At 48.9% G+C, this 22,548-nt stretch overlaps 2 protein-coding genes across 2 annotated transcripts in view; one reads left to right on the top strand and one right to left on the bottom strand.

The window, feature by feature from the left end:
* Positions 1 to 21,123, top strand: part of SULF2 (sulfatase 2) — a 50,924-nt gene extending 29,801 nt beyond the window's left edge. Inside the window, exons 2-21 of the mRNA XM_069952104.1 lie at positions 771 to 973; positions 6,241 to 6,480; positions 7,814 to 7,965; positions 9,356 to 9,525; positions 9,794 to 9,944; positions 10,031 to 10,206; positions 11,016 to 11,144; positions 11,560 to 11,616; positions 11,718 to 11,847; positions 13,106 to 13,310; positions 13,748 to 13,982; positions 14,051 to 14,147; positions 14,354 to 14,448; positions 14,872 to 14,931; positions 15,007 to 15,176; positions 15,550 to 15,692; positions 15,775 to 15,898; positions 16,087 to 16,117; positions 16,419 to 16,472; positions 19,885 to 21,123. Coding sequence (XP_069808205.1) covers positions 799 to 973; positions 6,241 to 6,480; positions 7,814 to 7,965; positions 9,356 to 9,525; positions 9,794 to 9,944; positions 10,031 to 10,206; positions 11,016 to 11,144; positions 11,560 to 11,616; positions 11,718 to 11,847; positions 13,106 to 13,310; positions 13,748 to 13,982; positions 14,051 to 14,147; positions 14,354 to 14,448; positions 14,872 to 14,931; positions 15,007 to 15,176; positions 15,550 to 15,692; positions 15,775 to 15,898; positions 16,087 to 16,117; positions 16,419 to 16,472; positions 19,885 to 19,915 — 2,625 coding nt within the window. The 5' untranslated portion in view covers positions 771 to 798 and the 3' untranslated portion in view covers positions 19,916 to 21,123. The remainder of the gene's footprint in view (positions 1 to 770; positions 974 to 6,240; positions 6,481 to 7,813; positions 7,966 to 9,355; positions 9,526 to 9,793; positions 9,945 to 10,030; positions 10,207 to 11,015; positions 11,145 to 11,559; positions 11,617 to 11,717; positions 11,848 to 13,105; positions 13,311 to 13,747; positions 13,983 to 14,050; positions 14,148 to 14,353; positions 14,449 to 14,871; positions 14,932 to 15,006; positions 15,177 to 15,549; positions 15,693 to 15,774; positions 15,899 to 16,086; positions 16,118 to 16,418; positions 16,473 to 19,884) is intronic.
* Positions 21,124 to 21,164: 41 nt separating this feature from the next.
* LOC138772849 (dynein light chain LC6, flagellar outer arm-like) lies at positions 21,165 to 22,221 on the bottom strand. The gene is made up of 2 exons (XM_069953569.1): positions 21,967 to 22,221; positions 21,165 to 21,254 (listed from the first exon to the last, which is right to left on the bottom strand). Exons 1-2 carry the CDS (start codon positions 22,219 to 22,221, stop codon positions 21,165 to 21,167), a joined length of 345 nt encoding a protein of 114 aa, XP_069809670.1.
* Between the last annotated feature and the right edge of the window lie 327 nt (positions 22,222 to 22,548).

The following is a 22,548-nucleotide window of genomic DNA, read 5'->3' as shown; positions in this document are numbered from 1 at the left end:
GAGAGCAGACAACCCCCCTCCTCCCACCACACCTAGAGAGCAGACAGCCCCCTCCTCTTACCACACCTAGAGAGCAGACCCCCCCCTTTTCCCACCACATGTAGAGAGCAGACACCCCCCTCCTTCCACCACACCTAGAGAGCAGACACCCCCCTCCTTCCACCACACCTAGAGAGCAGACACCCCCCTCCTTCCACCACACCTAGAGAGCAGACACCCCCCTCCTTCCACCACACCTAGAGAGCAGACACCCCCCTCCTTCCACCACACGTAGAGAGCAGACAGCCCCCCTCCTTCCACCACATGTAGAGAGCAGCCCCCCCCCCCCCACACACACACACCTAGATAGCAGACATGGAGCCATGCATTGCCCACGGTTATTGAGATCAGAGCTGGTGAGTGTTGCCTTTGGAAGCCATGACTAACCCCTCTTTACACTGATAGAAGTGCGTCTGATATACAAGAGCTGCGATCAGCCGAGGATCTGAGGGGATGTGCAGCCCGGCAGCGGGAGCATTCCTAGGGCGCTGATCTTGCACAGGGGCTGGAGGCTCCAGCAGTAACAAGGCTCCCGCCACAGAACAGAATGGTGGCTAATAATCCATAGTATGGGTGCGATAACTTACTGCCGTACACATCATGTGCCTCCCTCCTGAGAAGCCTCTGTGTCCGCAGCTCCTCCTGTCTCCCACAATACACTGCTCTATGGTTTATGAATGCAGAGGGTTATTTATTATATATTGTCATTAACCCTTATCTTTTCTCTGCAGAACTTGTGACCCCCACGGTAGAGAAGCAATGGGGCAGTGGATGATTCTGCTTAGTTTCCTGGTGGCGGCTGTCCTGCCCATGATTGAGGGAAGCCTACCCTTCCTGTCTAAGCAACGACTGAAGGGACGATTCCAGCGTGACCGTAGAAATATCCGTCCAAACATCATCCTCGTACTGACCGATGACCAGGATGTGGAGCTGGGTATGTGTATAGAGAAAGATGGCGGCATGGGATGGGGGGGGGGGGGGGGACATATTCACCGAACGTTCTACAGGGGTGAGTAGAGAGGACTTTCTATACTATGCGGATGGGGCACGGTGGTTTTGAGCCGCGTCTCTTGATAATACATAAGCAGCTGCAGGGTCGGAGTTTATCGTTGCTTACATTCTACTTGCCGTCGTTCCCCATCAATGACATCCATGCAGATTGACAATCTCAGGAGTTCTGGGCCTAGACAAAGCCCCCGTGCCTGAGCTCCATCTGCAGCGTTCGTGCCGCCGCATGCATTAACTGCGAGTTACTGAGCCGTCAAATCCCCAGACACCTGCGTCTACATCAACTTGTCAGATCTGCAAACACCAGTGATGTAGCCGCCGCCGCCACCGACTCATTCATTACATGCCGCTAACATTAGGATAATTTCATTCTTCAATTAGACAGAGATTGTTCAGTCCCGGAGCCTGGGGTCATTGATTATTCTGCTTATCCTGGAAATCCTTGTCATCGATACACCAGAGAAAGCGAGAAGTAATAACGGGAAAAGCATGTCGATAGAAGAGGAGTAGTGATAAGGTATGGGTACAGGATAGGAGGAGTAGTGATAAGGTATGGGTACAGGAGAGGAGGAGGAGTGATAAGGTATGGGTACAGGAGAGGAGGAGGAGTGATAAGGTATGGGTACAGGAGAGGAGGAGGAGTGATAAGGTATGGGTACAGGAGAGGAGGAGGAGTGATAAGGTATGGGTACAGGAGAGGAGGAGGAGTGATAAGGTATGGGTACAGGAGAGGAGGAGGAGTGATAAGGTATGGGTACAGGAGAGGAGGAGGAGTGATAAGGTATGGGTACAGGAGAGGAGGAGGAGTGATAAGGTATGGGTACAGGAGAGGAGGAGGAGTGATAAGGTATGGGTACAGGAGAGGAGGAGGAGTGATAAGGTATGGGTACAGGAGAGGAGGAGGAGTGATAAGGTATGGGTACAGGAGAGGAGGAGGAGTGATAAGGTATGGGTACAGGAGAGGAGGAGGAGTGATAAGGTATGGGTACAGGAGAGGAGGAGGAGTGATAAGGTATGGGTACAGGAGAGGAGGAGGAGTGATAAGGTATGGGTACAGGAGAGGAGGAGGAGTGATATGGTATGGGTACAGGAGAGGAGGAGGAGGAGTGATAAGGTATGGGTACAGGAGAGGAGGAGGAGGAGTGATAAGGTATGGGTACAGGAGAGGAGGAGGAGTGATATGGTATGGGTACAGGAGAGGAGGAGGAGTAATACAGTATGGGTATAGGAGAGGAGGAGTAATACAGTGTGGGTACAGGAGAGGAGGAGTAGTGATAAGGTATGGATACAGGAGAGGAGGAGGAGTGATAAGGTATGGATACAGGAGAGGAGGAGTAGTGATACAGTGTGGGTACAGGAGAGGAGGAGGAGTGATAAGGTATGGGTACAGGAGAGGAGGAGGAGAAGGAGTGATAAGGTATGGATACAGGAGAGGGGGAGTAGTGATAAGGTATGGATACAGGAGAGGGGGAGTAGTTATAAGGTATGGGTACAGGAGAGGAGGAGTAGTGATAAGGTATGGATACAGGAGAGGAGGAGGAGTGATACAGTGTGGGTACAGGAGAGGAGGAGTAGTGATAAGGTATGGATACAGGAGAGGAGGAGTAGTGATAAAGTATGGATACAGGAGAGGAGGAGTAGTGATACAGTGTGGGTACAGGAGAGGAGGAGTAGTGATAAGGTATGAATACAGGAGAGGAGGAGTAGTGATAAGGTATGGATACAGGAGAGGAGGAGTAGTGATACAGTGTGGGTACAGGAGAGGAGGAGTAGTGATAAGGTATGGATACAGGAGAGGAGGAGGAGTGATAAGGTATGCATACAGGAGAGGAGGAGGAGGAGTGATAAGGTATGGGTACAGGAGAGGAGAAGTAGTGATAAGGTATGGGTACAGGAGAGGAGGAGGAGTGATAAGGTATGGGTACAGGAGAGAAGGAGTAGTGATAAGGTATGGGTACAGGATAGGAGGAATAGTGATAAGGTATGGGTACAGGAGAGGAGGAATAGGAGAGGAGGAGGAGTAATACAGTATGGGTACAGGAGAGGAGGAGGAGTAATACAGTGTGGGTACAGGAGAGGAGGAGGAGTGATAAGGTATGGGTACAGGAGAGGAGGAGGAGGAGGAGGAGGAGGAGGAGTGATAAGGTATGGGTACAGGAGAGGAGGAATAGTGATAAGGTATGGGTACAGGAGAGGAGGAGTAGTGATAAGGTATGGGTACAGGAGAGGAGGAATAGGAGAGGAGGAGGAGTAATACAGTATGGGTACAGGAGAGGAGGAGGAGTAATACAGTGTGGGTACAGGAGAGGAGGAGGAGTGATAAGGTATGGGTACAGGAGAGGAGGAGGAGTAATACAGTATGGGTACAGGAGAGGAGGAGGAGTGATAAGGTATGGTACAGGAGAGGAGGGGATACAGTATGGATACAGGAGAAGAGGAGTAGTGATACAGTATGGATACAGGAGAAGAGGAGTAGGGATTAGAGATGAGCGAACCGGGTTTGGGCTCGAGTCGATCCGAACCCGACCGATCGGCATTTGATTAGCTGGGGCTGCTGAGCTTGGATAAAGCTCTAAGGTTGTCTGGAAAACATGGATACAGCCAATGACTATATCCATGATTTCCACATAGCCTTAGGGCTTTATCCAACTTCAGCAGCCACCGCTAATCACATGCCGGAAGTTCGGGTTCGGATGGACTCCAGCTGCTCCAGGTTCACTCATCTCTAGTAGTGATACAGCATGGATACAGAAGATGAGGGTATACGGTATAGATACAGGAGAGGAGGAGAAGTGATGCAGTATGGGTACACTAGTGGAGGGGATACGGTACGGGTACACAAGTGGAGGGGATGCGGTATGGGTACACTAGTGGAGGGGATGCAGTATAGGTACACTAGTGGAGGGGATGCAGTATAGGTACACTAGTGGAGGGGATGCAGTATGGGTACACTAGTGGAGGGGATGCGGTATGGGTACACTAGTGGAGGGGATGCGGTATGGGTACACTAGTGGAGGGGATGCGGTATGGGTACACTAGTGGAGGGGATGCGGTATGGGTACACTAGTGGAGGGGATGCGGTATGGGTACACTAGTGGAGGGGATGCGGTATGGGTACACTAGTGGAGGGGATGCGGTATGGGTACACTAGTGGAGGGGATGCGGTATGGGTACACTAGTGGAGGGGATGCGGTATGGGTACACTAGTGGAGGGGATGCGGTATGGGTACACTAGTGGAGGGGATGCGGTATGGGTACACTAGTGGAGGGGATGCGGTATGGGTACACTAGTGGAGGGGATGCGGTATGGGTACACTAGTGGAGGGGATGCGGTATGGGTACACTAGTGGGGAGGGGATGCTGTATGGGTACACTAGTGGAGGGGATGCGGTATGGGTACACTAGTGGAGGGGATGCGGTATGGGTACACTAGTGGGGAGGGGATGCTGTATGGGTACACTAGTGGAGGGGATACGGTACGGGTACACTAGTGGAGGGGATGCGGTATGGGTACACTAGTGGAGGGGATGCGGTATGGGTACACTAGTGGGGAGGGGATATGGTACAGCGGTGGGTTTCTGTCCTCTGGTGAGTGGAGGGTTAATGTGTCTATGTTTTCACCTCGCTGTTATGTGGTGATTAATCCTGAGTTTGTTTTGCCTGTGAGATGAAATATTGATGGCCGCCCTACTTATGTGCGCGCTGCCGATGCTGCCGCTGTCATGTTAGATCATGTGGAGTCCTGCGGGCTGAAGTGTGTGCAGGAATATAGCAGGATGGTGCAGAGGACTCACCAGGAACCGCACAAATCTGTCCTGTCTGCTGCCCCGGTCACATCCAGAGCTGTAGTATTATAGCCTGGCTATTGTATGATTATAACACTATTATAACCCTGCTCCAGTATTATACTGTTATAACCCTGCTACTGTATAATTATAACACTATTATAACCCTGCTCCAGTATTATACTGTTATAACCCTGCTACTGTATAATTATAACATTATTATAGCTCTGCTCCGTTATTATACTGCTATTATAACCCTGCTCCAGTATTATTATACTGTTATTATAGTTCCACTCTGGTATTATTATACTGTTGTTATAACCCTGCTACTGTATAATTATATTATTATAATTCTGCTCCGGTATTGTACTGTTATAGCTCCACTCTGGTATTATAGCTCCCCTCCAGTATTATACTGTTATTATAACCCTGTTACTGTATAATTATATTAAATATTATAATTGTGCTCCGGCATTATACTGTTATAGCTCTGCTCTGGTATTATTATACTGTTATAGCTCCGCTCTGGTATTATAGCTCTGCTGCGGTATTATTATACAGTTGTTATAGCTCCGCTCTGGTATTATTATACTATTGTAGCTCCGCTTTGGTATTATTATACTGTTATAGCTCCGCTTTGGTATTATTATACTGTTATAGCTCCGCTCTGGTATTATTATACTGTTGTTATAGCTCTGCTCTGGTATTATAGCTCTGCTGCGGTATTATTATACAGTTGTTATAGCTCCACTGTGGTATTATAGCTCCGGTCTGGTATTATTATGCTGTTGTTATAGCTCCGCTCTGGTATTATTATACCGTTATAGCTCCGCTCTGGTATTATTATACTGTTATAGCTCCGCTCTGGTATTATTATACTGTTGTTATAGCTCTGCTCTGGTATTATTATACTGTTGTTATAGCTCCGCTCTGGTATTATACTGTTGTTATAGCTCCGCTCTGGTATTATACTGTTGTTATAGCTCCGCTCTGGTATTATAGCTCCGCTCTGGTATTATAGCTCCGCTCTGGTATTATAGCTCCGCTCTGGTATTATAGCTCCGCTATGGTATTATAGCTCCGCTCTGGTATTATACTGTTGTTATAGCTCCGCTCTGGTATTATTATACTGTTATTATAGCTTCGCTCTGGTATTATTATACTGTTATTATAGCTTCGCTCTGGTATTATAGCTCTGCTGCGGTATTATTATAGCGACATTATTCTAATCTTAGTATAGCTCCATTATTATAATGTTATTATAGCTTCACTCCTCTGTTATAGACCTATTTTGTTATGAATTATAGTATAATAATGTTATTATGGCACCCGTACTAGATTATTATTGGGGTCCCCTATGTTCTCTGGTTGTTCCGGCTCCTGATCGACCTGTTTCTCACTCTTTCAGGTTCCATGTCGGTGATGAACAAGACAAAGCGCATCATGGAGCAGGGGGGAACGCACTTTATAAATGCCTTTGTCACCACACCCATGTGCTGCCCGTCCCGCTCCTCCATCCTGACCGGGAAATACGTCCACAACCACAACACCTACACCAACAACGAGAACTGCTCATCCCCATCATGGCAGGCGCAGCATGAGCCTCACACCTTCTCTGTCTACCTAAACAACACCGGCTTCAGGACAGGTGAGGGGTCACTGCAGACCAAGTAGGTGGGAGGGGGGGGTCACTGCAAGCCATGTAGGTTGGAGGGGGTCACTGCAAGCCATGTAGGTTGGAGGGGGTCACTGCAAGCCATGTAGGTTGGAGGGGGTCACTGCAAGCCATGTAGGTTGGAGGGGGTCACTGCAAGCCATGTAGGTTGGAGGGGGTCACTGCAGGCCATGTAAATGGGAGGGGGTCACTGCAGGCCATGTACATGGGAGGGGGTCACTGCAGACCAAGTAGGTGGGAGGGGGGGGTCACTGCAAGCCATGTAGGTTGGAGGGGGTCACTGCAAGCCATGTAGGTTGGAGGGGGTCACTGCAAGCCATGTAGGTTGGAGGGGGGGTGACTGCAAGCCATGTAGGTTGGAGGGGGTCACTGCAAGCCATGTAGGTTGGAGGGGGTCACTGCAGGCCATGTAAATGGGAGGGGGTCACTGCAGGCCATGTAGGTTGCAGGGGGTCACTGCAGGCCATGTAGGTTGCAGGGGGTCACTGCAGGCCATGTAGGTTGCAGGGGGTCACTGCAGGCCATGTAGGTGGGAGGGGGTCACTGCAGGCCATGTAGGTGGGAGGGGGTCACTGCAGGCCATATAGGTGGGAGGGGGTCACTGCAGGCCATGTAGGTGGGAGGGGGTCACTGCAGGCCATGTAGGTTGCAGGGGGTCACTGCAGGCCATGTAGGTGGGAGGGGGTCACTGCAGGCCATGTAGGTGGGAGGGGGTCACTGCAGGCCATGTAGGTGGGAGGGGGTCACTGCAGGCCATGTAGGTTGGAGGGGGGGGGGTCACTGCAGGCCATGTAGGTTGGAGGGGGGGGTCACTGCAGGCCATGTAGGTGGGAGGGGGTCACTGCAGGCCATGTAGGTTGGAGGGGGGGGGTCACTGCAGACCATGTAGGTGGGAGGGGGTCACTGCAGGCCATGTACATGGGAGGGGGTCACTGCAGGCCATGTAGGTTGGAGGGGGCACTGCAGGCCATGTAGGTTGGAGGGGGGGTCAGGGTCACTGTAGGCCGTGTAGGTGGGAGGGGGGGGGTCACTACAGGCCATGTAGGTGGGAGGGGGGGGGGGGTCACTGCAGGCCATGTAGGTGGCAGGGGGTCACTGCAGGCCATGTAGGTGTGTGTGTGGGGGGGGGGGGTCACTGCAGGTCATGTACATAGGAGGGGTCATCTGGTGCTGCCATGCAATCAGTATCACACAGGATAGGCTTAGATACAGGGGCTCAGCAGACAGTATCACGCAGAGTAGGCTTTAGGTACATGGGTGATATTCATTCCCGCCATGTGATGTCGTCATCTTTTGAGCCTTGCAGCTTTCTTTGGCAAATACCTGAATGAGTATAATGGCTCGTACGTCCCGCCGGGCTGGAAGGAATGGGTCGGCCTAGTGAAGAATTCTCGCTTCTACAATTACACACTCTGCAGGAATGGAGTGAAGGAGAAACATGGCTCAGACTACTCCAAGGTGAGCGCCCCTCACTGGCCATGCCTTTGTTGTGCTGTCAGTGACGCTGGCCCTTTAATACACTGAGACGCTGGTGGCTCTGGGCCAATGATCTGACATGAGCGGAGACGTCTCAATGATGGATCCTTGTGGAAGAAATTTTCGCTGTGATCAGAACACGATTACACCGTATTGATCCACAGCGCCCTTCACCTCTCAGGTCAATGCCACCGCGGCTGGAGGAGGTGCAGAGCAGGCGGGGGATACACTGAAATACTCATTGCACGTGAGGATCCCAGATCCTGTCTGCTCCAATCTCATGCTAATGGTTTGGGCGATGGCGAGGTCTGGTGCTCGGGCGATGGCGAGGTCTGGTGCTCGGGCGATGGCGAGGTCTGGTGCTCGGGCGATGGCGAGGTCTGGTGCTCGGGCGATGGCGAGGTCTGGTGCTCGGGCGATGGCGAGGTCTGGTGCTCGGGCGATGGCGAGGTCTGGTGCTCGGGCGATGGCGAGGTCTGGTGCTCTGGCGATGGCGAGGTCTGGTGCTCTGGCGATGGCGAGGTCTGGTGCTCTGGCGATGGCGAGGTCTGGTGCTCTGGCGATGGCGAGGTCTGGTGCTCGGGCGATGGCGAGGTCTGGTGCTCGGGCGATGGCGAGGTCTGGTGCTCGGGCGATGGCGAGGTTGTAGTTCAGAGCAGGGGGATCTGGTGTTCTGGTGATGGGGGGGCGCTGTTGCTTTGCTCATGGTGCTGCTGATGGGGAAAGTCTGGTGCTGCTCATGGTTCGGGTGATGGGGGGGGGCAAGGGTTCTGGTGATTTGTCTCATGGTTCTGGGGAGGGGGAGGGGTCTGGTGTTTTGTCTCATGGTTCTGGGGAGGGGGAGGGGTCTGGTGTTTTGTCTCATGGTTCTGGGGAGGGGGAGGGGTCTGGTGTTTTGTCTCATGGTTCTGGGGAGGGGGAGGGGTCTGGTGTTTTGTCTCATGGTTCTGGGGAGGGGGAGGGGTCTGGTGTTTTGTCTCATGGTTCTGGGGAGGGGGAGGGGTCTGGTGTTTTGTCTCATGGTTCTGGGGAGGGGGAGGGGTCTGGTGTTTTGTCTCATGGTTCTGGGGAGGGGGAGGGGTCTGGTGTTTTGTCTCATGGTTCTGGGGAGGGGGAGGGGTCTGGTGTTTTGTCTCATGGTTCTGGGGAGGGGGAGGGGTCTGGTGTTTTGTCTCATGGTTCTGGGGAGGGGTCTGGTGTTTTGTCTCATGGTTCTGGGGAGGGGGAGGGGTCTGGTGTTTTGTCTCATGGTTCTGGGGAGGGGGAGGGGTCTGGTGTTTTGTCTCATGGTTCTGGGGAGGGGGAGGGGTCTGGTGTTTTGTCTCATGGTTTGGGGGAGGGCCTAATGTATCGTGCTCTTCTTCCCCCATAGGATTATCTGACTGATCTCATCACAAACAATAGCCTCAGCTTCTTCCGCACCTCCAAGAAGATGTACCCCCACCGGCCGGTGCTGATGGTGCTGAGCCATGCTGCTCCCCATGGCCCCGAAGACGCCGCACCCCAGTATTCCCACATGTTCTCCAATGCCTCTCAGCACATGTAAGTTATGTGAGGACTGGCACTCTTTGGGATCGAACCTGGGGGGGTGGTTATGACGCATGGGGGGAGGGGGGATTAGGCTGTATGACTGTATTTCCGTAAAGTAGCACAGCAGTGCAGTTGTAGTTGCGAAGGGGACAGATTGCAGAGCAACCCCATCCCCGCTATAATAGTCCTGTGCCCAGTTATAATTGGGGGTTTCTGCAGGAGTTGGGGGTCTCTGCTGTCGCCTCCTTACTGATGGACTGGACCCAATTTTGTCTTTCAGAACCCCGAGCTATAACTATGCGCCAAACCCAGACAAGCACTGGATCATGAGGTACACGGGGCCCATGATGCCCATCCACATGGAGTTCACCAACATGCTGCAGCGCCGGAGGCTGCAGACCCTGATGTCTGTAGAAGACTCTATGCAGAAGGTGAGTACCTGACCATGTCACAGTGTAACAAACCCTCAGCTGTGTGAGCGGGACACGCTCTGCTGACACTGACTGCCATCTTCCAGATCTATGACATGCTGGTGGAGCTGGGGGAGCTGGACAACACATACATCATCTACACTGCTGACCACGGCTATCACATTGGTCAGTTCGGGCTGGTGAAGGGGAAGTCCATGCCCTATGAATTTGACATCAGAGTGCCGTTCTACATCCGGGGGCCCAACGTGGAGGCGGGGTCCCTGTAAGTCTCCACAGACATGGACTATAAGAGACTCTGATACAATGTAATGTTCACTAAAGATGCATCGCAGGAGTCAGCCAGAAACTTCATCACTCCAACAAGATTCAGCCTCCCCACCTAGAGGAAGAATAATGTAACTACACAACACATCCAGTGCAGGATCAGGAGAAGAGCTCACAAATACAGCCAAAAGGCCCAGTGTGTTTCTCCACAGGACTAACTGGTTCATCAGGGAACACTGTGCAAGAAGTAAGATAAACTGGAAAAGAACTGCACAGAGATAAAACATGGGGGAACAACAGCAGCAGCAGCATGTATGGTCCTGGAGCACCATACCTGAGGGTGGTCCTATCGTACACCGTGCTGGTGTTTAAACATGGTGAAAGAAGGGTTAATTACTCTTCTCTTCCAGTATATCTTCTTTCTTGCATTCTCACACTGTCCCCTGATGCAGCTTTTAGTTCTGGGGTGAAACACGTTGGGGCTTTTGGCTTGATGCTCAAGGACTGATCGCCATCCTGCAGTGGGTACATCACTTACTGTGCCACGTGACTCTTAAATAGTCCCTGATGTTTCAACACACTTTGTATTGAACAATAGTGAAAAGTAAACAGAATAAACTTGGCTGCAGTATAAGATAACCTATGGCAGAATAGTGAGTGCAGCTCTGGAGTATAATACAGGATTTAAATCAGGATCTGTAATGTATGTACACAGTGACCCCACCAGCAGAATAGTGATTGCAGCTCTGGAGGCTACTGTAGCATACATCCCCCAGTGACATCACTACTCTTTGCTCCCCTTTCCAGTAACCCGCACATCGTACTGAATATTGACCTTGCCCCGACCATCCTTGACATTGCGGGACTGGACATTCCTGCGGACATGGACGGGAAGTCAATACTGAAGCTGCTGGACACTGAGCGGCCGGTGAATCGGTGAGTGTCGGGGGTTGCACTGCCACTTGACGTATAATGATTAGGGGAGCAGTGACACACATCCGAGTCCTTCACCATGACTGTAACCATGCCCACGTGCTGGGGCGCACACTGTACAGGAGACGAGAATTGGCCTAATTCCTCATGCGGCTGATGTGTCTGATGAGCACCAGGTCCTCGCAGTGATATCATCCCTCAAACCCCAGCAATGACATCATCATCACCCCTGACCCAGTAGTGACATCATCCCCCAATTGCCCCAGCCTAGCAGTGACATCATCCCCCCCATTGCCCCAGCCCAGCAGTGACTACCTCATACCCCCACCCCACCCAACAGTGACATCATTCTCCCCCAGCGTCCATCATGGCTGCCATTATTTGTCTCGCTGAGTTGTAATTCTGCTTTCTTTTTTAGGTTTCATGTTCAGAAAAAAGTAAAGGTCTGGAGGGATTCGTTTCTGGTGGAGCGTGGGTAAGTGTGGCGGCAGGCGGGGCCTGGAGGGAGGGGCGATGCCACACACTCGCCGCCATCACTGATGATTAAATCGCCCCCCCCAACTGCCCCCTTTGTAGGAAACTGCTACATAAGAGAGAGATGGACAAAATGGACGCCCAGGAGGAGAACTTCCTGCCCAAGTATCAGCGCGTCAAAGACTTGTGTCAGCGAGTGGAGTATCAGACAGCCTGCGAGCAGCTGGGGCAGGTGAGTGTGCGCTGTCGGCTACTTTCTATGTGCCTCACAGGGCAGCACTGACATCTGGTGGCTGACACTCATATTACAGCACAGCGTAGCACTGACATCTGGTGGCTGACACTCATATTACAGCACAGCGTAGCACTGACATCTGGTGGCTGACACTCATATTACAGCACAGGGTAGCACTGACATCTGGTGGCTGACACTCATTACAGCACAGGGCAGCACTGACATCTGGTGGCTGACACTCATATTACAGCACAGGGCAGCACTGACATCTGGTGGCTGACACTCATATTACAGCACAGGGCAGCACTGACATCTGGTGGCTGACACTCATATTACAGCACAGCGCAGCACTGACATCTGGTGGCTGACACTCATATTACAGCACAGCGCAGCACTGACATCTGGTGGCCGACACTCATATTACAGCACAGCGCAGCACTGACATCTGGTGGCCGACACTCATATTACAGCACAGCGCAGCACTGACATCTGGTGGCTGACACTCATATTACAGCACAGCGCAGCACTGACATCTGGTGGCTGACACTCATATTACAGCACAGCGCAGCACTGACATCGGGTGGCTGACATTCATATTATAGCGCAGCACTGACATCTGGTGGCTGACATTCATATTACAGCACAGCGCAGCACTGACATCTGGTGGCTGACACTCATATTACAGCACAGCGCAGCACTGACATCTGGTGGCTGACACAGGATGTAACTCAGGAACAGTAATGTAATGTATGTACACAGTGACCTCACCAGCAGAATAGTGAGTGCAGCTCTGGAGTATAATAAAGGATGTAACTCAGTATCAGTAATGTAATGTATGTACACAGTGACCTCACCAGCAGAATAGTGAGTGCAGCTCTGGAGTATAATAAAGGATGTAACTCAGTATCAGTAATGTAATGTATGTACACAGTGACCTCACCAGCAGAATAGTGAGTGCAGCTCTGGAGTATAATAAAGGATGTAACTCAGTATCAGTAATGTAATGTATGTACACAGTGACCCCACCAGCAGAATAGTGAGTGCAGCTCTGGAGTACAATACAGGATCAGTAATGTAGCTCTGGAGTATAATACAGGATTTATCAGGATCAGTGCCCCTCGCTGTATTAGAAGGTCCGGAGTCTTGGGGGGGGGGGGGGGGGGGTCTTTGTTAGTCATGTGATGTTAGGTGATGGCGCCCCTGTTGTGCCTCTCCACACTCCGCCTGGACCGTTTTCTGTATGTTTTGTTCTCAGAAGTGGCAGTGTGTGGAAGATTCCACCGGGAAGCTGCGGCTGCATAAGTGTAAGGGGATGGTGAGTGTTCCTGCAGCTCTGGACAGTAAGAAGGCGTCCCCCAACCTCCTGAGCAGTTACTATAACAGTGGTGAATGCAGCTGTGACGACAGCAACTACAAGCTCTCCCCCCTGAGCCGCCGCAAGAAGCTTCTTACCAAGAAAAGTGAGTCCTGGGGCCCCAATGTGTGCACTCGTACAGAGCCCTCCTCCACTCTCATTACCCAGAAGCCTCTATGCCTGGAGGAGCCCTTCCCTCATACCTGTTCTCTTAGGGTTGGGGGGCTGAAGCAGGATTTGACTCCTCCGGGCAGTAAAGCAGATCTCTCAGGCCTGTTATATCACTTGTAGATGGAGGCTTTAGTGTCTGGTCTCCATCTAGTGGCCACTTTATAGTATTACAGTATGCTGGTGTATCTCAAAGCTGTGCACCATCTAGTGGCCACTCTATGGTAATACAGTGTACTGATGTATCTAATAGAAATGCACCATCTAGCGGCCACTCTGTGGTAATACAGTGTGCTGGTTTTTCTCATAGCTGCATAGACTTCTCTTCCTCTAGTACATCCCGTCTTATCTATGCTGCCTCCATCTTTGTTTCAGAGTACAAGGCCAGTTACATGAGGAACCGCTCTGCCCGCTCTGTGTCTATTGAAGTGTCCAGTGATGTCATCAGTATGGACATAGAGCAGGAGTACGAGCCTGTGCTGAGGCAGAATGGCACCAAGCGGCGTGAGCTGACCAACGACGAGGATGGTGAGGGTGCGGACGATTTCAGCGGAACTGGAGGCCTTACCAATGAGCTGGTGGTGCCCAGTGTTGTGAAAGTGACCCACAGGTGAGAGCGTAGGCTCAGAGAAGCCACCACAGTCTCTGGCTCTATATAATGTATCGTCCCGTATACAGGTGCCACATCCTTCCCAATGACTCGGTGCGGTGCGACCTTGACCTCTACAAATCCCTGCAGGCCTGGAAGGATCACAAGCTGCACATTGACCATGAGGTAAGAGGAGGTCTACAGAAGGCGTACAACCCAAGTAGCGTTTACTCCAGAGCTGCACTCACCATTCTGCTGACATTACATGCCCTGTGTGATTTACAGCTCTGGAGTATCATGTATGTTATCGCAGAGGGTTCTGTTTGGTAGATTCATAGGCTGGAGTCTGGATGATGTGCAGCAGAACCGACCTTGTCACCACTGTGTTACAGATCGAAACATTACAGAATAAGATCAAGAACCTGAGAGAGGTCAGAGGACACCTGAAGAAGAGGAGGCCGGAGGACTGTGACTGCAGCAAGCTCAGGTATCTCTTCCTGTACATGCAGGATTACCTGAGGTCACGCCTCCTGCCAGGTCAGTCATGTGACAGCACTGTGAGGTCATTCCTCCTCCCGGAATGTGACAGTGTGGTGAGGTCATGCCTCCTCCCAGAACAGTCACGTGATTGAAGTGTGAGGTCATGCCTCCACCCGGATAAGTCATGTGACAGCACTGTGAGGTCACACATCTGTTCAGACAACACAAGTTGTACAATTTAGTTTTTAACATGGATACCTAATAAAGGTTTTGGATTTTAATACTTTTTGAGTGCTGGAATCATCACCTTTTACTACCTCCACTGTGAGGTTGTGCCTCCTGCCTGACAGGTCATGTGACAGTGCTGTGAGGTCATGTATCAGTTCTGTCATGTCGCACATACAGATAATTCATTTTGTTTCTCTCGTAGTTATTTCAAACACAAGAAGGGAAAGCTGAGGAGCGGGGGCCCCCTCACACACCCCTATAAGTAAGTGCCCCCCCCATCTGCCTGCGCGCAATGTAAATACTGAACAATGAATCTGACAGTGAGATTTGTTCCCAGAAAATCACTGAAAGAACATGACAAGATTTGGCTGCTGCGGGAACAGAGACGCAAGAAGAAGCTTCGCAAACTGCTGAAGAGGCTGAAGAACAACGACACGTGTAGCATGCCTGGCCTGACCTGCTTCACCCACGACAACCAGCACTGGCACACCGCCCCCTATTGGACATGTAAGGGTCACTACTGGGGCGAGGTGAGGTTTGTTACCATGTATCAGTGTAGGTAAGAGCTGTCCAGGACACACTGGTCTATGTGGATACAGCTGAGGGTCAGTAACATAGTATGTGTAGTGTGACATACTGTAAGGTAATGTATACAGTCATACTCTGTTAGTACCGGTCCTCATCATTATTTATCTGGGACACTGATGGATGATGATGGGCTGTAGGGGGATGCGACCCCTTTTTTGTAAGTCTCATAGACTTGTACATAGCAGTTTATACTCGCCCATCGCTGTTTCTTGCTCCGTATTGGGGGATGAGGCAGGTAATGGGGCACATAGCAGTCCCGTCTCCGCTCACTGTTGCCCCTCTCCCTGTACAGTGGGCCCTTTCTGTGCCTGCACCAGCGCCAATAACAACACCTACTGGTGCCTGAGAACCATCAACGAGACTCACAACTTCCTGTTCTGTGAATTCGCCACCGGCTTCCTGGAGTTCTTTGACCTGAACACAGACCCTTACCAGGTATGGCGGGTGGGGGAATGGACTATGTAGCTGCTGTTCTCTTATCAGCCTAATCCTTTTGTCTGTTGTTCTCCTCCTGCAGCTGATTAATGCGGTGAACACGCTGGATCGCGACGTCCTCAATCACTTACACGTCCAGCTGATGGAGCTGCGCAGCTGTAGGGGCTCCCGCCAGTGCAACCCCCGCACACGCAACATGGAGATCGGTGCGTTACCTCCTTTCCGGGAGAATGATTTTGTCTGTGCACACCAGGGGAATGCTGGGAGTTGTAGTTCTTGGTGTGCACTTAATTTAATTTTAGTTCATTTGCACCATATGTGGTTCAGCATTAACCCTTCAGCAGCTGCACTCGCCTCCGATCGTCTCAACGTCATAATCTTCTCTCTTTTGTAGGTGTGAAGGACGACAGTTTTGAGCAGTACAAGTAAGTGTTGTGTGCGGCTTCTCTTAGCCCCTGGTGTCACCCAGCTTTCCACACCCTGAATAGCCCAAGTGCTCAGACTCCGTTAGCTACACTACATGTTCCATATATACGGTTTGTGGAGCTGCTCATTAGGCTGTGAGCTCGGCTTTCCAGTACAGACACTGTGTGTGTGTGTGTGTGTGTGTGTGTACCCCAATGGCTCCTATAGCAGTTGGCATGATGTGAGTCGGGACCGTTGCAGGTCATTCTCTCTTTCCCTCTTGGTGATGGGTTTTTCTTTTCTTTCCCCATTGTGAATCAGACAACTTCATCGTCGAAAATGGCCAAAAACGAAGAGACCGTCTTCTAAATCCTTGTAAGTTGTGGGATGGTGCGGTGTGCCAGCCATAATGTATCCATACACAATGGGGACAGGGTTTCATCCTCATGCTCTCATTGGGACTCTGACCGCCACTACTGTAAAAATGGTGTGAGATGTGCTGCCACCTTCTGCTTTACTGCACATGATGGTAAACGTGGAGCTGGGATCATGCTCATTTGGTGCAAGTTGTGTCTGAATCGTAATACACTTTCTGTAGTAAAGCTCTAGGTCTAAGATTTAAAATGGTTATCAAGTGTTGGAAAAACATGGCCACTTTCCTCCAGACACCGCACCTCTCTTGTCTCTAGTTCAGGTGCATTAAGCTCCATTAATATTAATGGAACAGAGTTTCAAAATCTGCACCCAAACTGGAGACAAGAGCAGTGCTGTCTCTGGAGAAAAGGGGCCATGTTTATCCAACGGTGGATAACTTCTTTAATCGAGTGGTGGGGAACCTGTGGACCTCCAGGTATGATGGAATTGTGGGGCAGCAGGGTCCCCACCACACCTCCTTCTCCTCATCCTGCATAATATTATATAACTGCTGTATGAAGGGCAGCAGAGGGTTTGGAGCTTGATGTCAGATTCATGCCGCCCCTCTCATCCAGACATCTGCTGTAGACGTCCATGTTGTTAATGTGGAGCTAAAAAATCAGAGCGGCACTCCATGGTAGATGGGTGGTGCACGAGGAAAGGAGCGTAGTGCCAGCAGAATCAAAAAATAAAGTAGAAATCCCGGCAACTCACCACTTGATCATCATACAGTATTAATTTATTTCGGTTCCATAAACCAAGTGTGAACAGTGTAACAGCAGAACGCGTTTCGGCAATGTGCCTTTATTAACTACCTAATACATAGTGAGAGCCATCTAACTTAAATAACAAAAAAGTCCAGGTATGCTTGAGGCTGAGGTGTGTCCTGGTGACGTCTTGCTCACACCAGGATCAATCAAGGTTCCTTAACCATTTCATAGAAAGTCCAATCTCAAAGCCGCAGCAACATCATCCAAAATGTGAATAAAATGGACATAGACATATAATATATAATACAATTAAAATCAATAGACCACCTAGTTATAAATGTAAGAATAGATGAATAAATACATATATATATATATATATATATATATATATATATATATATACATATACATAAATATACTACAAAATTACAAAATACAAAACGTTCTATATACATATGCACATGAGGACTCCTAATATATAGATATCAAAGTGACTACAGAATACATGGGATTGCCTACCGTTATCATCTCATAGAGAAAGTCAGACTGAAAACTGTTGGTTATTGAGGCTGGGAGGACTACAAAACATGAAATGAAATTAGAAACAGAAGGGGCACGGAGAATAGGAGAAGATTATAAAAGATTATAAAGACATTATAAGAAGCTCCCCAATTCATAATCGCGGTTGAGACCTCTTGGATGTAAAGTTTGAAGGGTGTGTATCCAAAAGGCCTCACGCCTTTGTAATAGTTTTTTTATATCACCCCCCTCTCTCCGGCATCTTAATTTGCTCTAACACCTGAAATTTCAACTGAGAGATGGAATGATTTTTTTGTGCAATATGATGTGGAATCGGTAAAAGTAAATTCTTACAACGGATTGTGGACTTATGTTTACTTATTCTGTCCCTTACTGCCTGGGTAGTCTCCCCTATATATAGCATACCACACGGGCACTTTATACAATAGACCACATTCTTAGTACCACAGGTATAATAACCTTTTATATTATAGGGCCCTCCCGTTTGTGGATGAAATACCTGGTGTCCCTTAGATACGTTATTACATTGAGAACACTGTAGGCAGGGAAAAGTTCCTTTCCTAGGAGTGCTCAATGTCTGTTGCCGTCTAACACACACATCACTTTTACATACTGCTCTTACCAATGAATTATACAAATTAGGAGGTTTCTTATTACAAATTAAAGGAGGATTTCGGAATTCCACGATATTGGGGTAAGCTCTCTTCAAAATATACCAATGTTTTCTAATTGTCTTATCAATTTTATATGTCAATGGATGATACTGTCTCACAAAAGGAATCCTTTTATTCTCTCCGTCCCCTTCTCTCCCAGCTCGATGGCCATGCTGACCCACCTCTTCCTTGGCCTTAGTTAAAATATTTTCCGGGTAACCTCGGTCTCTGAACCTCTCCACCATCTCATCCAATCTTTTCTCTTTTACATGAGGGTAAGAGCAGTATGTAAAAGTGATGCGTGTGTTAGACGGCAACAGACATTGAGCACTCCTAGGAAAGGAACTTTTCCCTGCCTACAGTGTTCTCAATGTAATAACGTATCTAAGGGACACCAGGTATTTCATCCACAAACGGGAAGGCCCTATAATATAAAAGGTTATTATACCTGTGGTACTAAGAATGTGGTCTATTGTATAAAGTGCCCGTGTGGTATGTTATATATAGGTGAGACTACCCAGGCAGTTAGGGACAGAATAAGTAAACATAAGTCCACGATCCGTTGTAAGAATTTACTTTTACCGATTCCACATCATTTTGCACAAAAAAATCATTGCATCTCTCAGTTGAATTTTCAGGTGTTAGAGCAAATTAAGATGCCGGAGAGAGGGGGGGGGGTGATATAAAAAAACTATTACAAAGGCGTGAGGCCTTTTGGATACACACCCTTCAAACTTTACATCCAAGAGGTCTCAACCGCGATTATGAATTGGGGAGCTTCTTATAATGTCTTTATAATATTTTATAATCTTCTCCTATTCTCCGTGCCCCTTCTGTTTCTAATTTCATTTCATGTTTTGTAGTCCTCCCAGCCTCGATAACCAACAGTTTTCAGTCTGACTCTTTCTCTATGAGATGATAACGGTAGGCAATCCCATGTATTCTGTAGTCACTTTGATATCTATATATTAGGAGTCCTCATGTGCATATGTATATAGAACATTTTGTATTTTGTATGAATCTGTAGTATATTTATGTATATATATATGTATTTATTCATCTATTCTTACATTTATAACTAGGTGGTCTATTGATTTTAATTGTATTATATATTATATGTCTATGTCCATTTTAGTGTTTATTCACATTTTGGATGATGTTGCTGCGGCTTTGAGATTGGACTTTCTATGAAATGGTTAAGGAACCTTGATTGATCCTGGTGTGAGCAAGACGTCACCAGGACACGCCTCAGCCTCAAGCATACCTGGACTTTTTTGTTATTTAAGTAAGATGGCTCTCACTATGTATTAGGTAGTTGATAAAGGCACATTGCTGTTACACTGTTCACACTTGGTTTATGGAACCGAAATAAATTAATACTATATGATGATCAAGTGGTGAGTTGCCGGGATTTCTACTTTATTTTTTGTTAATGTGGAGCTGTGACCGTGTGTGTTCTGTGTCCTGTAGAGATCAGCTCTGGGAGGGCTGGGAAGGTTAACGCTGCCCCTGAAGACTCTTCACATCAACTTGAAGCATTGATACCACTTGAAGCGGTGGTTCAGGATCCTGTGTCCTGTGAGTAAAGGTGGAGGACAGGACACTCTCTAACCTATGAACTCCTTTATTTCACCTCATACATTCCCGCTGCCGGATTGGATCCTACAAACGCCACTTCCTGCCTGGAGCGGACAGGCGGTACAGACCATGCCGCTGCCACCACCCTCTCCTCTCACAGATGAGGATAATATCCCGGAGATACTCTGTATATACCACCGGCAGATATTACAGGATGAAAGAGACCTTCATGGTTAATTATTGATACATAATAAAGTTTCATAATGTACTTTGAGATGAAGCTGCTCTTGTAGGATGAGATATGCTGCAGGTCACATTATGTGTAGATCCTGCACGCTGCAGCACAGACAGGAGAATAAATGCAGTTTTTGCCTTCTATGGGTCACCTGATCCTGAGAAAACCCTAATGTCACGTGACCTGGCCCATACAAGAGCAGCTGGTACCGTGCCCTAGAGGAATGGCATGGGTTACTATGTGTATAGCAATGCGGCCGGTCGTGTGTACCGTCACTTTGTATAGCAACGCGGCCTGACGTACGAACCATCATGTAGGCTCGTGCCCTTGCCTCTGCCTGATGTCAGTGAATGGAAGCTACATACAGGAGGAAGCGTCCATCACTTACCTTCACAGTAGAGTAGTGTCTGGGATCTACAGTACATGTAACAAACCTAAGCTGCAAAAAAATAATGAATTAAGGATTTTATCCTCTGCTTTCTGTTAGTGAATGAACAGTAGTTGCATACAGCCATCTGGTGAGGAATGGGAGGCCCCAACAATTATACTACACTATTGTGAGGAGGTGGGGGCAGCCGTTACACTACCCAATGGTGGGGAGCTACCAGTCATAGTACACACAATCTGATACTAATTTATGCCACTTAATTCTATGTCGGAGGGCTCTGTGTGACTGGGGTATGTTCTTCCCCCTGTGTCACATGATGGAGACCCCCAACATGAAGCAGAACCTGGGCACTCTCCTACCATCCAAACCAATAGGAAGTGTCTGCCTGCACCCACTATGTACGCAGGTGTCTACAGATGATTTGGCACAGGAATCCCCTCTTTATCCTTACCTCTATAGGTATATACTATATTATATACACTTCTCAAATCAAAGGGAACACTCAAATAACACACAGGTGAATGTGCTAACAAAATCGCACAAAAATCATCAATGGAAATCACATTTACTAACCAATGAGGTGGTGGATGGTCTCCTGAGGATCTGCTCCAAGACCTGGACTAAAGCAGCTGCCAACTCCTGGATAGAGAAGATCGAACAGCGGGAATTTTCGAAACATCGGCTTTTTTTTTTTTTAAAGAAAACTTTTTAATGTTTAGAAAAAGAAAACATACAAAATAAATACAGTTCCATTTCTTTTTCCAAGATCTCTTTTTATCACCAGTAGGGATGGTCCGAACCTGCTGAGGTTGGGGTTCGTACGAACTTGAACTCTCGACAATGATTCCCGCTGTCTGCTCACTCCATGCAGCGGGTGGATACAGCCGGAGGATCGCCAGGAAAACTGGGATACAGGCATAGGCTGTATCCCAGTTTTCCAGGCGGTCCTCCCGCTGTATCCACCCTCTCCACGAAAGTGGAAGACAGCGGGAATCATTGCAGAGAGTTCAGGCTCGTACGAATCCCAACCTCAGCAGGTTCGGACGATCCCTACTCACCAGTATGGAATCAGTACACGTAACATTAGAGTCCCAGTAACACAAGTTAACACACCAGTTGGGGTAGAGGAAGGGTTCTTCCCATAAACCTGCAAGTCCATTGAACATTCTTTCAGCCCGATTTAAAGGGGTTATCCAGCACTACAAAAACATGGCCACTTTTCCCCTTACAGTTCATGTATGGTTTGCAATTAAACTCCATTTACATTTCAATGGAACTGAGTTTGAAACCCCACCCAATCAGGAGACAAGAGAGGGGAAAAAGTGGACATGTTTTTGTAGCACTGGATAACCCCTTTAAATAGAAGAATTGCGACTTGGCCCAAATAGAAGTAGATGAAGTGTTTGGTCTCGTGCGTGACGTAGCTGCCGAAGTTCCTGCCCACGATGCAATGCCAGGTAGGGTTGTACATCTTGTCAAACTCCTTCTTGATACAGGCAGCTATTTCCTTCTCTATGTTGCATTTCTCCAGTGCTTGGGTGGCAATTTCCATAGCGTCCTGCTGCATCTTCTCAGCATTCTTGATGACGGCTTTCCTCTCAGACATGGTGGCTTCTAATAAGTCGACGTCTTCCTCACCTAGTTTCCCCGCCTCAGCTTGTCCGGGTGCGCTTTCTTCCACACTCACCATCGGCTTTTGATTCTCGCTGCCTTCCTGTTCTGTGGTGAAAGTGGAGACAGCCCAAATACCGCCTGGAAAACGGATACAGCCTAAGTAATAGGGTGTATGCCTGCGGGAATCAAAAGCCGATGGCTGTTCGATCATCTCCTGGGCAGTTTGTGCTGCAACGTGATGTTGGTGGATGGAGCGATACATTATGTTCCAGATGTGCTCAATGGGATTCAGGTCTGGGGAACAGAGGCCAGTCCATAG

This window comes from Dendropsophus ebraccatus, chromosome 14 (assembly GCF_027789765.1).
Source record: "Dendropsophus ebraccatus isolate aDenEbr1 chromosome 14, aDenEbr1.pat, whole genome shotgun sequence".
Lineage (NCBI taxonomy): Eukaryota > Metazoa > Chordata > Amphibia > Anura > Hylidae > Dendropsophus > Dendropsophus ebraccatus.
This window is presented reverse-complemented; position numbering and strand designations above follow the sequence as displayed.